This window comes from Oncorhynchus mykiss, chromosome 16 (assembly GCF_013265735.2).
Source record: "Oncorhynchus mykiss isolate Arlee chromosome 16, USDA_OmykA_1.1, whole genome shotgun sequence".
Lineage (NCBI taxonomy): Eukaryota > Metazoa > Chordata > Actinopteri > Salmoniformes > Salmonidae > Oncorhynchus > Oncorhynchus mykiss.
Window position 1 is genome coordinate 16046317 of NC_048580.1, and position 16417 is coordinate 16062733.

A 16417-nucleotide genomic window follows, 5' to 3' on the forward strand; every position below is an offset into this window, starting at 1 on the left:
TCTACATCGTAGAATAATAGTGAATCATGCAGTAACCAAGCATTTCGCTACACTCGCAATACCATCTGCTAACCATGTGTATGTGACCAATACAATTTGATTTGATTTGAAAAAGTGTTAAACAAATCTAAATATATTTTATAGTTGAGATTCTTCAAAGTAGCCACCCTATGCATGGATGACAGTTTTGCACTCTCTTGGCATTCTCTCAACCAGCTTCATGAGGTAGTCACCTGGAATGCATTTCAATTAACAAGTGTGCCTTGTCAAAAGTTAATTTGTGGAATTTCTTTGAAGCATCTAAACTGTATAATTTAATTTGATTATTTTTTTTTTTTTTGGTTTACTACTGGATTATATATGTGTTACTTCATATTTTTGATGTCTTCACTATTATTCTACATGTAGAAAATAATAAAAAATAAAGAAAAACCCTTGAATGAGTAGGTGCATCCTAACTTTTGACTGGTACTGTATTACTAGGAAACATTGTTCCAGTGTTTTCTAAAGGGTTGGACATGGACTAAGCCTTGACTAAGACATGGGTTAGGAGAGCACAGTAAAAAATAACCTCTCTCTACCCACCTGAGTTGAGCCTCTGGGATGATGTCATCAACCACCACATACACCATAGCCCCTGCAGCGAAGGCCAGGGCGTACGGCAACAGTGGTTCAGCCAGCACCACGGCAACAGCTCCTAGCAACCCGGCGATTGGTTCTACCATTCCACTGAGCTGTCCGTACCTGAGAGAGGAGTTAGTCAAAACCCTAGATAGTACCCTTTATGTCCCCTTCAGTCATTGGCTGTCAAACAAAAACAATTATTTTAATATTCAGTTTAATATACAGGAAGTATTCACACCCCTTGACTTTTTCCACATTTTGTTGTGTTAAAAAATGGGATTAAAATGGATATAATTGTCATTTTTGGTCAACGATCAACACAAAATACTCTAATGTCAAAGTGGAAGAAAATGTACAATATTTATAAAAAATGCATGAAAAATAAAAAACACTCATATCTTGATTCGATAAGTCTTCAAAGCATCCCATCATCTGGTGAGTCTTCTGCCCTCCACAGACAGGGGGTTAAGGGGCTCTGGCTGGCTAAAACTAGAAACTATTCCTGGAGATACAAGGCTGAATTGCTCCAAACATAACGCTTTGTATTCAGGACAAAAAGTTCATTTCTTTGCCAATATGTTTTGCATTATTACTTAAGTACCTTGTTGCAAACAGGATGCATGTTTTGGAATATTTGTTTATTCTGTTCCGGCTTCCTTATTTTCTCTCTGCTTTTTTATTTTTTACTCATCTACCAATTGGTGCCCTTCTTTGTGAGGCATTGAAAACCTCCCTGGCCTTTGTGGTTGAATCTGTGCTTGAAATTCACTACTTGATTGGGGGACCTTACAGATAATTGTATATGTGGGGTACAGAGATGGGGCAGTCATTCAAAATGAGTCCACGCAACTTGTTATGTGACTTGTTAAGCACATTTTTACTCCTGAACTTATTTAGGCTTGCCATAACAAAGGGCTTGAATACTTGTTGACTCAAGACATTTCAGCTTTTCATTTTTAATGAATTTGTAAACATTTAAACAAACATAATTACACTTTTACATTATGGGGTATTATGTGTTGATCAGCGCCACAAAATCTCAATTTAATCCATTTTAAATGCAGGCTGTAACACAACAAAACATGGAAAAAGTCAAGGGATGTGAATACTTTCTGAAGAACCTGTCAGTTAAGGTTTCAGAAAAACAGTGATGATCATGTGGAGATACTGTTTGGATATTAAGAGTTGTTACTCACCAGAAGGCTTTCCATGTGGACATCCCTGCACCTCGCAGAGGGAGGCTCACCGCAAGGCCCTCTGGGAAATTCTGGATCCCTATGCCAATGGCCAAGTTCCTGTGGAACACATGATAACGCTTTAGAGGACACCACTTCTTAGATCATTGTCTGATGGCCTTTCAGATGACATTTCTTATTGCCATTACCCTAATCAATGGTCGCTCATTGCCATTGGTTTAGAGGCCTAAATGGGAGAGATTTCAGAGCGTCGAGTTGGCATGTGAAGCATTACATTCACTTTAACCTCGCTGCTTCAATAGAGTTAGAGATGTATCGTGGCTACGTGTGGTAGAAGTGTGGTTGGAGGGTGGGCGGGTGGTTGGTTGGTTAGCGAGGAGGAAACTGTATTTGAATGATGTACAGTACATAACACGGGGGGGAAACTCTGTTATTTTGCTGCTGGCAGTTTCCGGGGTCAGTTAAAAGGCAGTAGTGCTCAGTCTAAAGAGTCAGCACTGGAGGAAATCGCCATCACAATAAAACCGCAGACTATGGATAGGGGCTCATTCTCAGGACAGGAAATGACTTGGAAACAATTGCTAAGGAGACACACGAGGAGTTAGTTGGATATGAAGAGTTGGGAGAAAATGCATACTGCTGAACAATTAGAAGAGAAGAAACTCAAATCTATTTAAAACAACAACACAGCACTCAAGTCACCTCATCCTAAGCCCTCCGGAGCATCAATAAACTGAGGCTAACAGCACACTCCCGTCCACACTATTAGCAGCCAGGGCGGTAATTCAAAGACATGCTCATAAGTGGTGTTAGTGCTGCTCGCACTCCACTGCATCCTTGTCGGACCGCATCAGTTCCCAGGGGGCAAAGAACTCAGCAACACCACACACGGGTGTTTTTGGGAGGAACGTTTTAAGTTTCCTCTCTCCTTGTGAACCACTGTAACAGGCACAGAGTCAAGAGCCTGCCCCTGGAGAGAGAAGATTAATGACAGCTAGTCACGGAAAGGTTTACAGCAGTCACTGCCTGGGGGGGGGGGGGGAAGAAGCGAGAGAGAGCGAGAGACAGAGACAGCGAGAGAGACAGAGGCAGAGAGAGAGAGAGACAGCGAGAGAGAAAAGAAAGGAAATGTGTTTTCAACACGCTAGAAAGAGTGTTTCTGTATCAAGGAAAAAATGGGGATACAATGACAGGGAGAGAATCCAGAAAAAAAATGAAGAGAAGGCTGGAGTATAGAACGAGGGAAGGACAGCAGAGAAGAACATCTGGGCCGCATGAGACAGAGAAGGGAGGAAAAAGAAAGAGGAAAAAGTGGATAGAAGAGAAGAAGGAGAAGTCTGGAGAGAGTGAGGGAGTAGACCCTGTGGGGTGTGGTTGAAGTGAATCCAGTCACTGGTCACATGGGGGCTGTATTGGCAGGAAACACATTTGTATACAGTACTATTTCATAAATCTGAGCTACATTTATCCATTACAGCACAGCAGAACAGGGATAATGCAGCATAATGCAGTAACAGTAAGTTGCATGCTAGGCTAGTAGACCAAACCCTACGGTCTAGGCTACTATACACAATACAGTTAGGCTAACATGTAAACAAGGATATGACCATGGGGGCAGCCAATCTGGATGGGCCACATGACCATTGGATTGTGTAACAACAATCACCTGGAGAGACAAAGACAGACCAAAGAGAAGGCTGGAGTATTGGAACGAGGGAAGGATGGCAGAGAGATACATCTGGGCCGCATGAGAGAGGAGACCGAGAAGGAGGAAAAATAAAGAGAAAAGGGATAGAAAAGGAGGTCAGGAAGTCCTGAGTAAGTTAGGGAGAAGCTGTGCCTTTGGTGTGGTAGAGTTGAACCCCAGTCACCCAGTTCTGTTTTCACTGCTCGTCACATGGGGGCTGTATTGGCAGGAAACACCTCAAACAGTACTAATTAATACATGTGAGCTACATTTCCCCATTACAGCACAGCAGCATTTCATGGCAGCTATGTTTGTTCAGCTGCGGCATCAGGACAGGACTGGCCCAGAACATATGGAACCACGCCTGTCCAGTCCTCAGTATTGAGGGAGGGAGAGAAAGAGAGCGAGAATGAAGAGAATGAGAAAGAGGGAGAGAGAGAGAAAGAGATTTCTGTCTGTAATAGAGCGAAATACAGCAGGTATTGCACAGTGGTAATACATTAATAGCGATGTTGTGCTTTGGCCTGCTAGCCTAGCGTGCTAACTTACTGGTACTGCAATAAGCTGCTAGTTGGCCCTGTTCCTATGGTGTGCTTGGTTATCCTCTGCATATAGTGTGCTTTTCCATTGTGCTATGGTTATATTAGGCTGTTAGCCTGCTAGCCTTAATAACGTAACACTGTAGGTAGCAGCATATCATAGCACATAGCTATAACGTAACACTGTATGTAGCAGCATAACATAGCACATAGCTATAACGTAACACTGTATATAGCAGCATATCATAGCACATAGCTATAACGTAACACTGTATATAGCAGCATAACATAGCACATAGCACATAGCTATAACGTAACACTGTATATAGCAGCATAACATAGCACATAGCTATAACGCAACACTGTATATAGCAGCATAACATAGCACATAGCTATAACGTAACACTGTATATAGCAGCATAACATAGCACATAGCTACAACGTAACACTGTATATAGCAGCATAACATAGCACATAGCTATAATGTAACACTGTATATAGCAGCATAACATAGCACATAGCTATAACGTAACACTGTATGTAGCAGCATAACATAGCACATAGCTATAACGTAACACTGTATATAGCAGCATATCATAGCACATAGCTATAACGTAACACTGTATATAGCAGCATATCATAGCACATAACACATAGCTATAACGTAACACTGTATATAGCAGCATATCATAGCACATAGCTATAACGTAACACTGTATATAGCAGCATATCATAGCACATAGCTATAACGTAACACTGTATATAGCAGCATATCATAGCACATAGCTACAACGTAACACTGTATATAGCAGCATAACATAGCACATAACACATAGCTATAACGTAACACTGTAAATAGCAGCATATCATAGCACATAGCTATAACGTAACACTGTATATACCAGTGCTATAACCACTGTGTAATACCTGCTCTATTTCTGTCCATTACAAAAAACAGTAATAGTTGACATTGGCAATATGCAGGGACCACTATCACTTCCACTTCTCATTGCCAATGTTGTATGTGCCCGTTAGGCGCAAAAGTGTGTTCTGTACATCTGTCTCCTACTTGTCATTGGCCCCAGGCCAATTGTTCTATTCTAAACTGACACCTCTTTCAGAGACTAACAACCAACCAACCAACAGGTGGCACTCTTTTTCAGTCTTAAAGGTACAATCTGCAATATTTACAACTGTTCACATTTTTTTAAATGTTACATTCATTTAACTAGGCAAGTCAGTTAAGAACAAATTCTTATTTACAACGACGGCCTAGGAACAGTGGGTTAACTTCCATGTTCAGGGAAGAACGACAGATTGTTTTACCTTGTCAGCTCGGGGATTTGATCTTGCAACCTTTCGGTTAGTAGTCCAATGCTCTAACCACTAGGCTACCTGACGCGTCAATGGTCATCTCATCTCAGTGATTGGTCTGTTTGAAACCTAAAATAGTTTCATTATAAAAAATATAACCACATCACAGGGACCATATTTTTAACACTGGCGACAATTCAACCAGACAAAAATGTATCGACAAACTGTGCAAAGAAATTAGGAGATAATTTACTAAAGAACAGTTGCAGATTTCTCACGGTCTTGGACAGTATCGGTTGAAATGACTTGCTGCGTGGCTAAACTTATCTGATCAAATGTTCTCTCAAATCTTGGGCTTTAGTCGAATAAAAATGTTCCATGATGAACCGGTCTCACGTAGCTCTACCTAGGATGTGTGTGTGTATAAAGACGGGGACTGAGCATCATCAACTGCATCATATCTGAAGAGGCATTGTTTCAGAATGAAGGGTGCTGTAGCTCTGCTGGTGTTGCTGTTCTGTCTGTCTGGGTCACAGGCTCAGGGAGGGAGTGGATGGCTCAGAGAGAATGACATCACTCAACAGGGTCACAGCACAGGCAGAGAGAGCATAGTGAGTGGAGTTCAGTGCGCAGAGGGACTGAAGCTACTGTCACTACCGACGAACGCACACCCACCGGACATGACTGCTTGACTGAGGTGCAGAAGCTGAGAGAATATGTCCTGAAACTGAAAGAATTTGCGCTGAAGCTGAGAGAAGCCTCGGGTTGGAAGGCTGAATGACCAGTAGGAGACAGATGTACAGAACATACTTTTACACCTAACGGGCACATACAACATTGGCAATGAGAAGTGAAAAGTGGATGTGATAGTGTTTTTTGTAATAGACAAATAGAGCAGGTATTGCACATGGGTAAAAGTCTAATAGCGATGTACTATGTTATCATTCATTTAGGAATAGTGTACATACATTTTTTTTTAAATTAAAAAATAAAAACATATGTATTTCGAATATCCGGATATCCATATTTTAGTGGGGATATTATTGGAATAGCGAAATCATTTCAAATGCCCGACCACTACGTCCGAGTCTTCCCTGTGTGAGAACATTCTGAATGCGCAATGAATACTATAATGATCTCAGGTGAAAAGTCTGTATTGAAAGACCCTCTTGGAGATCCAAACGCTCCTCTTGCTACTATTAATTAAACATTACAAATCAATTATACTGTGTGTGTGTGTGTGTGTGTGTGTGTGTGTGTGTGTGTGTGTGTGTGTGTGTGTGTGTGTGTGTGTGTGTGTGTGAATTGTTCACAAAAACAATGTGTACAAAAAGTTAAACAATGTGTTGTAACATGGGGTACGAGAATAAGGTACACAACATGACCAAATGTATGTGAACACCTGCCAACATCTCATTCCAAAATCATGCACATTGATATGGAGTTGGTTCCCCTTTCAATCATCGATAAAATCCAATTGTGTTCATTATCCGTAGCTTATGCCTGCCAATACAATAACTCCACCGCCACCATGGGGCACTCTGTTCATAATATTGACATCAGCAAACCGCTCGCCCACATGTTGCCATGCAAGTGGTCTGTGGTTGTGAGTCCGGGTTAGACGTGCCTCCAAATTCTCTAAAACGACGTTGGAGACAGCTTATGGTAGAGAAATTAACATTAAATTATTTGGCAACAGCTCTGGTGGACATTCATACTGTCAGCATGCCAATTGCGCGCTCCCTCAAAACATCTGTAGCATTGTTGGGTGTCAAAACTGCACATTTTAGAGTGGCCTTTTATTGTCCCCAGAACAAGGTTCACCTGTGTAATGATCACACTGTTTAATGAGCTTCTTGATATGCCACATCTGTCAGGTGAATGAATTATCTTGGCAAAGGAGAAATGCTCACTAACAGGGAAGTAAATACATTTGTGCACAAAATTAGAGAGAAATAAGCTTTTTGTCTATATGGAACATTTCAGGGATCTTTTATTTCAGCTCATGAAACATGGGACCAACACTACATGTTGCATTTTCATTTTTGATCAGTGTATATTTCCACACTATGAGGATGGAATATTACTGTCACATTGTGAAAATTATGATAATGCCTTTTTAGTGTCAGCCTGCTTTGGCCTGCCTGGTGATGTCACCAGGAGGGAAATGATGTAATAGACCAATAAGTAAGAGAGCTCCAAACCTCTCTGCCAATAACAGCTCGTTTTCAGTGTTCCCCTTCCTACTCAGACCACTCCCAGACAGTCCTATCAAAATTCTTGCTTGAGAAATGTCAAGTTTTTGTTAATTTTTTACAATTTTAATTGAAAACAATCACAGCAAGGTATTTCATTTTTACTCAGAAATGATTTGATAATGATATAAAAAAAAAGCTGCATTGGACCTTTAACTGCTCTGCACTAGCTGATGTAGAACTTCTACCATGCAAAAATACATTGACAAACTGCAGAGAAATATAATATAATTTACTAAACAACAGTTGGACACGTCTCATGGGTCTCAAACAACATTAGATACAAATAACTCGCTATGTGGTAAAAACATCTTATCAAATGTTATCAAAAGTCCTTGGCTTTAGTGTAGTGCTACCCGCCGAGGTGTGTGTATATAAGACCCTCTTGGAGACCCAACGCTCCTCTTACTACAATGAATAAAGCATTAAAAAAAAAAATAATACTGTGCATGTGTTGTTTGTTCAAAGACACTGTTTACCACATTATATTGTGGGTTATGATGGGGTAAGACATTGGTACTTGATGTTACTTTCTTCAAGAATCAAAATGGGTCGACATTAGGGCTGTGGCGGTCATGAAATTCTGTCAGTCTGTTACTGTCATGCAAAAGTATACCGGTCTCACTGTATTTCAACATTAATTAACATAATTGTGAATGATACTGATGCTGATGGAGGGACAGTAGAGCCCTGAGTACCAGGCCATTAGGACTTGGAGGGACAATAGAGCCCTGAGTACCAGGCCATTAGGACTTGATAGAAGGACAATAGAGCCCTGAGTACCAGGTCATTAGGACTTGATGGAGGGACAGTAGAGCCCTGAGTACCAGACCATTAGGACTTGATGGAGGGACAGTAGAGCCCTGAGTACCAGACCATTAGGACCTGATGGAGGGACAGTAGAGCCCTGAGTACCAGGCCATTAGGACTTGATGGAGGGACAATAGAGCCCTGAGTACCAGGCCATTAGGACTTGATAGAAGGACAATAGAGCCCTGAGTACCAGGCCATTAGGACTTGATGGAGGGACAGTAGAGCCCTGAGTACCAGACCATTAGGACCTGATGGAGGGACAGTAGAGCCCTGAGTACCGGACCATTAGGACCTGATGGAGGGACAGTAGAGCCCTGAGTACCAGGCCATGACCCAGTCTGTAATACCTACATGTTTCAAGCATACCACCATATTCCCTGTGCCCAAGAACGCCAAGGTAACCTGTCTAAATAATTATCTCTCACATCTGTAGCCATGAAATCAGATCCTTAAAAACATCTGCAGCTGCACCATTGAGTGAATCTTGACTGGCAACTGCTTGGCATCCAACCTCAAGGTGCTAGAGGGTAGCGCCCAGTACATCACTGGGGCCGAGCTCCCTGCCACACATATAAAACAAAACAAAAATACCCCTCCCTTTCTCTCCCCAATTTTCGTAGTATTCAATTATTAGTAGTTACTCATCGCTACAACTCCTGTACGGGCTCGGGAGAGACGAAGGTCGAAAGTCATGCGTCCTCCGAAACACAACCCAACCAAGCCGCACTGCTTCTTAACACAGCGCGCATCCAACCCGGAAGCCAGCCGCACCAATGTGTCGGAGGGAACACTGCGCACCTGGCGACCTTGGTTAGCGTGCACTGCACCCGGCCCGCCACAGGAGTCGCTGGTGCGCGATGAGACAAGGATATCCCTACCGGCCAAACCCTCCCTAACCCGGACGACGTGTGTCGCCCCACGGACCTCCCAGTCGCCCCATGGACCTCCCAGTCGCGGCCGGCAGCGACAGAGCCTGGGCGCGAACCCAGAGTCTCTGGTGGCACAGCTAGCGCTGCGATGCAGTGCCCTAGAACACTGCGCCACCTGGGAGCCTGCCACACATATTAAGAAACACCCACAGTACACCTACACACCAATATACAAATCTATCAATCTAAGCCAGTCAGCATGCAGCAAGCTTAACGTGACAGTGCTACTCTCCAACCCCTCTCATAGTTGCTACATTAGTACTTCCGGCGCCGACAGAGATGGCCGCCTCGCTTCGCGTTCCTAGGAAACTATGCAGTTTTTTGTTTTTTTACGTGTTATTTCTTACATTAGTACCCCAGGTCATCTTAGGTTTCATTACATACAGTCGAGAAGAACTACTGAATATAAGAGCAACGTCAACTCACCATCAGTACGACCAAGAATATGTTTTTCGCGACGCGGATCCTGTGTTCTGCCTTACAAACAGGACAACGGAGTGGATCCTATGCAGCGACCCAAAAAAACGACTCCGAAAGAGAGGGAAACGAGGCGGTCTTCTGGTCAGACTCCGGAGACGGGCACATCGCGCACCACTCCCTAGCATTCTTCTTGCCAATGTCCAGTCTCTTGACAACAAGGTTGATGAAATCCGAGCAAGGGTAGCATTCCAGAGGGACATCAGAGACTGTAACGTCCTTTGCTTCACTGAAACATGGCTCACTGGAGAGACTCTATCCGAAGCGGTGCAGCCAACGGGTTTCTCCACACATCGCGCTGACAGAAACAAACATCTTTCTGGTAAGAAGAGGGGCGGGGGCGTATGCCTCATGGCCAACGTGACATGGTGTGATGAAAGAAACATACAGGAACTCAAATCCTTCTGTTCACCTGATTTAGAATTCCTCACAATCAAATGTAGACCGCATTATCTACCAAGAGAATTCTCTTCGATTATAATCACAGCCGTATATATCCCCCCCCAAGCAGACACATCGATGGCTCTGAACGAACTTTATTTAACTCTCTGCAAACTGGAAACGATTTATCCGGAGGCTGCATTCATTGTAGCTGGGGATTTTAACAAGGCTAATCTGAAAACAAGACTCCCCAAATTTTATCAGCATATCGATTGCGCAACCAGGGGAGGAAAGACCTTGGATCATTGTTACTCTAACTTCCGCGACGCATATAAGGCCCTGCCCCGCCCCCCTTTCGGAAAAGCTGACCACGACTCCATTTTGTTGATCCCTGCCTACAGACAGAAACTAAAACAAGAGGCTCCCACGCTGAGGTCTGTCCAACGCTGGTCCGACCAAGCTGACTCCACACTCCAAGACTGCTTCCATCACGTGGACTGGGACATGTTTCGTATTGCGTCAGATAACAACATTGACGAATACGCTGATTCGGTGTGCGGGTTCATTAGAACGTGCGTTGAAGATGTCGTTCCCATAGCAACGATTAAAACATTCCCTAACCAGAAACCGTGGATTGATGGCAGCATTCGTGTGAAACTGAAAGCGCGAACCACTGCTTTTAAATCAGGGCAAGGTGTCTGGTAACATGACCGAATACAAACAGTGCAACTATTCCCTCCGCAAGGCTATCAAACAAGCTAAGCGCCAGTACAGAGACAAAGTAGAATCTCAATTCAACGGCTCAGACACAAGAGGCATGTGGCAGGGTCTACAGTCAATCACGGACTACAGGAAGAAATCCAGCCCAGTCACGGACCAGGATGTCTTGCTCCCAGGCAGACTAAATAACTTTTTTGCCCGCTTTGAGGACAATACAGTGCCACTGACACGGCCTGCAACGAAAACATGCGGTCTTTCCTTCACTGCAGCCGAGGTGAGTAAGACATTTAAACGTGTTAACCCTCGCAAGGCTGCAGGCCCAGACGGCATCCCCAGCCGCGCCCTCAGAGCATGCGCAGACCAGCTGGCCGGTGTGTTTACGGACATATTCAATCAATCCCTATACCAGTCTGCTGTTCCCACATGCTTCAAGAGGGCCACCATTGTTCCTGTTCCCAAGAAAGCTAAGGTAACTGAGCTAAACGACTACCGCCCCGTAGCACTCACATCCGTCAACATGAAGTGCTTTGAGAGACTAGTCAAGGACCATATCACCTCCACCCTACCTGACACCCTAGACCCACTCCAATTTGCTTACCGCCCAAATAGGTCCACAGACGATGCAATCTCAACCACACTGCACACTGCCCTAACCCATCTGGACAAGAGGAATACCTATGTGAGAATGCTGTTCATCGACTACAGCTCGGCATTCAACACCATAGTACCCTCCAAGCTCGTCATCAAGCTCGAGACCCTGGGTCTCGACCCCGCCCTGTGCAACTGGGTACTGGACTTCCTGACGGGCCGCCCCCAGGTGGTGAGGGTAGGCAACAACATCTCCTCCCCGCTGATCCTCAACACTGGGGCCCCACAAGGGTGCGTTCTGAGCCCTCTCCTGTACTCCCTGTTCACCCACGACTGCGTGGCCACGCACGCCTCCAACTCAATCATCAAGTTTGCGGACGACAACAGTGGTAGGCTTGATTACCAACAACGACGAGACGGCCTACAGGGAGGAGGTGAGGGCCCTCGGAGTGTGGTGTCAGGAAAATAACCTCACACTCAACGTCAACAAAACTAAGGAGACGATTGTGGACTTCAGGAAACAGCAGAGGGAACACCCCCCTATCCACATCGATGGAACAGTAGTGGAGAGGTTAGCAAGTTTTAAGTTCCTCGGCATATACATCACAGACAAACTGAATTGGTCCACTCACACAGACAGCATCGTGAAGAAGGCGCAGCAGCGCCTCTTCAACCTCAGGAGGCTGAAGAAATTCGGCTTGTCACCAAAAGCACTCACAAACTTCTACAGATGCACAATCGAGAGCATCCTGGCGGGCTGTATCACCGCCTGGTATGGCAACTGCACCGCCCTCAACCGTAAGGCTCTCCAGAGGGTAGTGAGGTCCGCACAACGCATCACCGGGGGCAAACTACCTGCCCTCCAGGACACCTACACCACCCGATGTCACAGGAAGGCCATAAAGATCATCAAGGACATCAACCACCCGAGCCACTGCCTGTTCACCCCGCTATCATCCAGAAGGCGAGGTCAGTACAGGTGCATCAAAGCTGGGACCGAGAGACTGAAAAACAGCTTCTATCTCAAGGCCATCAGACTGTTAAACAGCCACCACTAACACTGAGTGGCTGCTGCCAACACACTGACACAACTCCAGCCACTTTAATAATGGGAATTGATGGGAAATGATGTAAATATATCACTAGCCACTTTAAACAATGCTACCTTATATAAATGTTACTTACCCTACATTATTCATCTCATATGCATACGTATATACTGTACTCTATATCATCGACGGTATCCTTATGTAATACATGTATCACTAGCCACTTTATACTATGCCACTTTGTTTACATACTCATCTCATTTGTACATACTGTACTCAATACCATCTACTGTATCTTGCCTATGCTGCTCTGTACCATCACTCATTCATATATCCTTATGTACATATTCTTTATCCCCTTACACTGTGTACAAGACAGTAGTTTTGGAATTGTTAGTTAGATTACTTGTTATTACTGCATTGTTGGAACTAGAAGCACAAGCATTTCGCTACACTCGCATTAACATCTGCTAACCATGTGTATGTGACAAATAAAATTTGATTTGATTTGACATTAATCGACCTCCAGTGTTAGTCCTTGGGGATCTCTCGCTCAGTCGTCCTACAGTTCACTGTAGAGGCCCCCTCAGCCCCCTCAGACACAGGCTGAGATAATGTCACCGCCTGCCTGTCTACCTGACCTCGTCCACTTTCACTGGGTTTCTAGTCACTCTTCTTCACCCTCCTCATTTTCTCCTCTTTCTACCTTCTACAGTACTTCTCTCACTCGTTCTACCTCTACGAGGATTTCTCTCTCTTTAGACCTCATTCTTTCTATACTCTCTCTGTCGCTCTCTCCCTGTCTTGCACTCTACTCGCTCTCCTTCCTTTAAAACTCTAAAGCTACAGCACACAGTGAAGTCCACGGACCTCAGCGACACGTTGGTTATAAACAGCATAACACTCAAGATTGCAGAAATGTGAATGGCTCCAAAAAAGGTAGAATCTAAAATAAAACTAAACTGACCGTCTGCTGAGGAGGCTATTGGAGGAGCGTAAGGAAAGAGAAGACAGGACAGGCATGCTTCACGCATGCACACACACACACACAGGCCCTTGGATGGCTGTCTAAATTATCTCGGCCCAGTCAATAGAAGTGTTACGCCCAGCACTGGGAACTAACAGCATTGGCTGAGGGGGCTGTCAGGGGGAGACTGCACAGTACACTGAAAATATACTGCCAGACACACAAGTCCTTCTTAAAAGAATGCCTGTTGAGTGACTGTGCAAATGTGTTATAAGCAGTGTGAATTACAGCGTATCAAACATCTGTCAGCTGCTTTAAGAGGGCCTGAGTACCATAGTGGAACCTGACTTCATAAAGACACTATTCTTGTGCTGTGTGAGAGAAAGAGAGCCGAGTGGTCAGTGAAGGAGTGAAACACCATGCGTTGGCGTAGCAAGCCCCCCTATACCTCCCTCTTATTGACATCTGTAATAACGGCAGGATTTGGCTGCACTCCGGCCCTCATAGCCACCTGTGTGCGTGCGTGTGTGTGTGTGTTTGTTTGTGTGTGTGAAATGGCATAGGGGACGATTCAGTTCAATTGGCTGACACAACACAGTGCAAGCTCCGCCCACCACTGCCACCTCCAATAGAAGAGCCCGGATGCAGCGAGTCACAATGGCTTTGATCTCTGCTCCAGCAAAACCGTCCAGCTAACAGGAAGAGCATGAGCTCAATGTTACAGAAATATCAAAAAGGTTTTCACAGTAAGGCATGATTCTGTTTTGATTCCATATCTCGTGCCAAATAGTATAGTACTTTTTCCATATTGGGTTCATTATGACAGCTATATTATGACTAGACTGTAGTCTGAAAACAGCCCATTTCTGCCCTGGCCAATCCAGAAGGCAGAGAGAGAGGTAGAGAGAGAGAGAGAAGCAGAGAGGTAGAAAGAGAGAGAGAGGGAGAAAGAGAGGCAGAGAGAGGCAGAGAGAGAGGCAGAGAGAGAGAGGCAGAGAGAGAGAGGCAGAGACAGAGAGGCAGAGACAGAGAGGCAGAATGGCAGAGAGGCAGAATGGCAGAGAGAGAGAGAGGCAGAGAGAGAGAGAGGCAGAGAGAGAGAGAGAGGCAGAGAGAGAGAGGCAGAGAGAGAAAGGCAGAGAGAGAAAGGCAGAGAGAGAAAGGCAGAGAGAGTGGTGCTAAACCCACCAAGCTCAGAGGGGCTCTCTGCTGGGGAGGGCCGGACCTCTGCAGACCCCAGAGGACTGAGCCAACAGCACAGGAATGCTGTGGTTTGGACCACTCTGTGTGTGTGTGAGTGTGTCAGGGTTCCTGTTAGGAAAATGTGGCACCGGACATTTGACCAGCAGCATTTTAATTTACCCCGGAAGTTTAACAAATTTACCGGATCCATATGCATTGGGGTGCGTAACCTGATTATGGCATCCAGCCACAGTGCTCAGAACGACATAAATTACATTTAGATTGTGGTAATTCATCTTAACAGAACATGCAAGTCAAGGATGCAGTGGTATATGTCCTTTTTACCGAATTCTGATGCTCACTATGAAGATGTTAGAATAACTGTCCACATTGACTTTCCTCAGCCGACGAGACGAGTAACAAACAGAAAAATCACTAGCCTATTTCAATCTATGATCCCCCATAGTAGAAAAGTTGACCTCTTCTATTGGTCAGCTTGTCGTTCTGGGCTGGTTTCCCGATAGCGAATGAACATAGGCTTACGAGTGTTTTAACGATGCATCTTTCCTACAACGGCCGAAGACGTAACATGCATTTCCCAAAACACAACGCAGAGAGAACATTTGCTAAGTGCTTCGTTGGAGCATGTGTCAATAGTGTACTGGTTGTATGAATCGAAAGAAAGGGAGCGCTGCTCTCGGATCAGCTTTCTCTCCTCAAATCTTTGGCCGGCATAAGATTGAGCGTTTTAAAGTGCAACGTTAATTATAATGGTTTTTGGAAACAGCTCAGAGATTTAACGATGCTCCTACGAAAGGTTCTAACGATGAACTTAGCCTTAAGATGAGTTTATAATTGGTTGCACAATAATTGGGCTTATAAAAGAATGTCTCACTCCAGCAGGAACACGAGCTGATGCAACACCTCTCGCGCTTTGGCTCAAACTAATCTCTGTATCTGTATTCGTTGCACATGTAATAAATAAGATGCATTACGACAAAATAAAATACACATGCACCAATTTAGTTCCTTCTAAATTATGCACATTTTTTCTTGAGCGGATGGTCCGGGTACCGGAACATAATTACAAATCATTTGTAGATTGACTGCAAGAAGACCAAACAGAAATAATACTAAAACATAATCATTTCCAACCTTGCTTAGATTCTCTATTATGCGTGGGAATACTTGGCAACAGTTTTCCTAAATTAAAATCACTTGGAACGGATTCCTGGTGTTTTTACAGTCTTATGTCCAACAATGAAAATTCAACAACAACAAAAAACTTAGGGGGTCAAATAAAAAACCCCGCAGGCCACATTCGGCCCGCGGGCCGCAAGTTGGGGAACCCTGCTATAGACCATGTGTCAAACTCATTCCAAGATGGGCAGAGTGTCTGCGGGTTTTCGCTCCACCCTTGTACTTGATTGATGAATTAAGGTCACTAATTAGTGAAGAACTCACCTTGCCTAGTTGTCTAGGGCTTAATTGAAAGGAAAAAACAAAAACCCACAGACACTAGGCCCTCCAAGGAATGAGTTTGACACCCGACAAACATGACAGCTCAAATGTATTTACATCAATTAATAGGCTAAAAAGCATTATTTCGAAATGATAATTTATTGGCTTTTCATTTTGGTGATCTGCTAAAAGCCGGCTTTTATCAGCTAACAGAAACCCTATTGGACTGACTGGG

The 16417-nt window shown here is 44.3% G+C and overlaps 1 protein-coding gene across 3 annotated transcripts in view; it reads right to left on the minus strand.

The window, feature by feature from the left end:
• Positions 1-16417, minus strand: part of LOC110491446 (zinc transporter ZIP11) — a 136323-nt gene that overhangs the window by 2073 nt on the left and 117833 nt on the right. For all 3 annotated transcript variants that reach the window (XM_021564907.2, XM_021564906.2, XM_036946293.1), the window contains exons 8-9: positions 1821-1919; positions 586-744 (exon numbers count right to left, since the gene is read on the minus strand). In XM_021564907.2, the coding sequence (XP_021420582.2) occupies positions 586-744; positions 1821-1919 (258 nt within the window). The remainder of the gene's footprint in view (positions 1-585; positions 745-1820; positions 1920-16417) is intronic.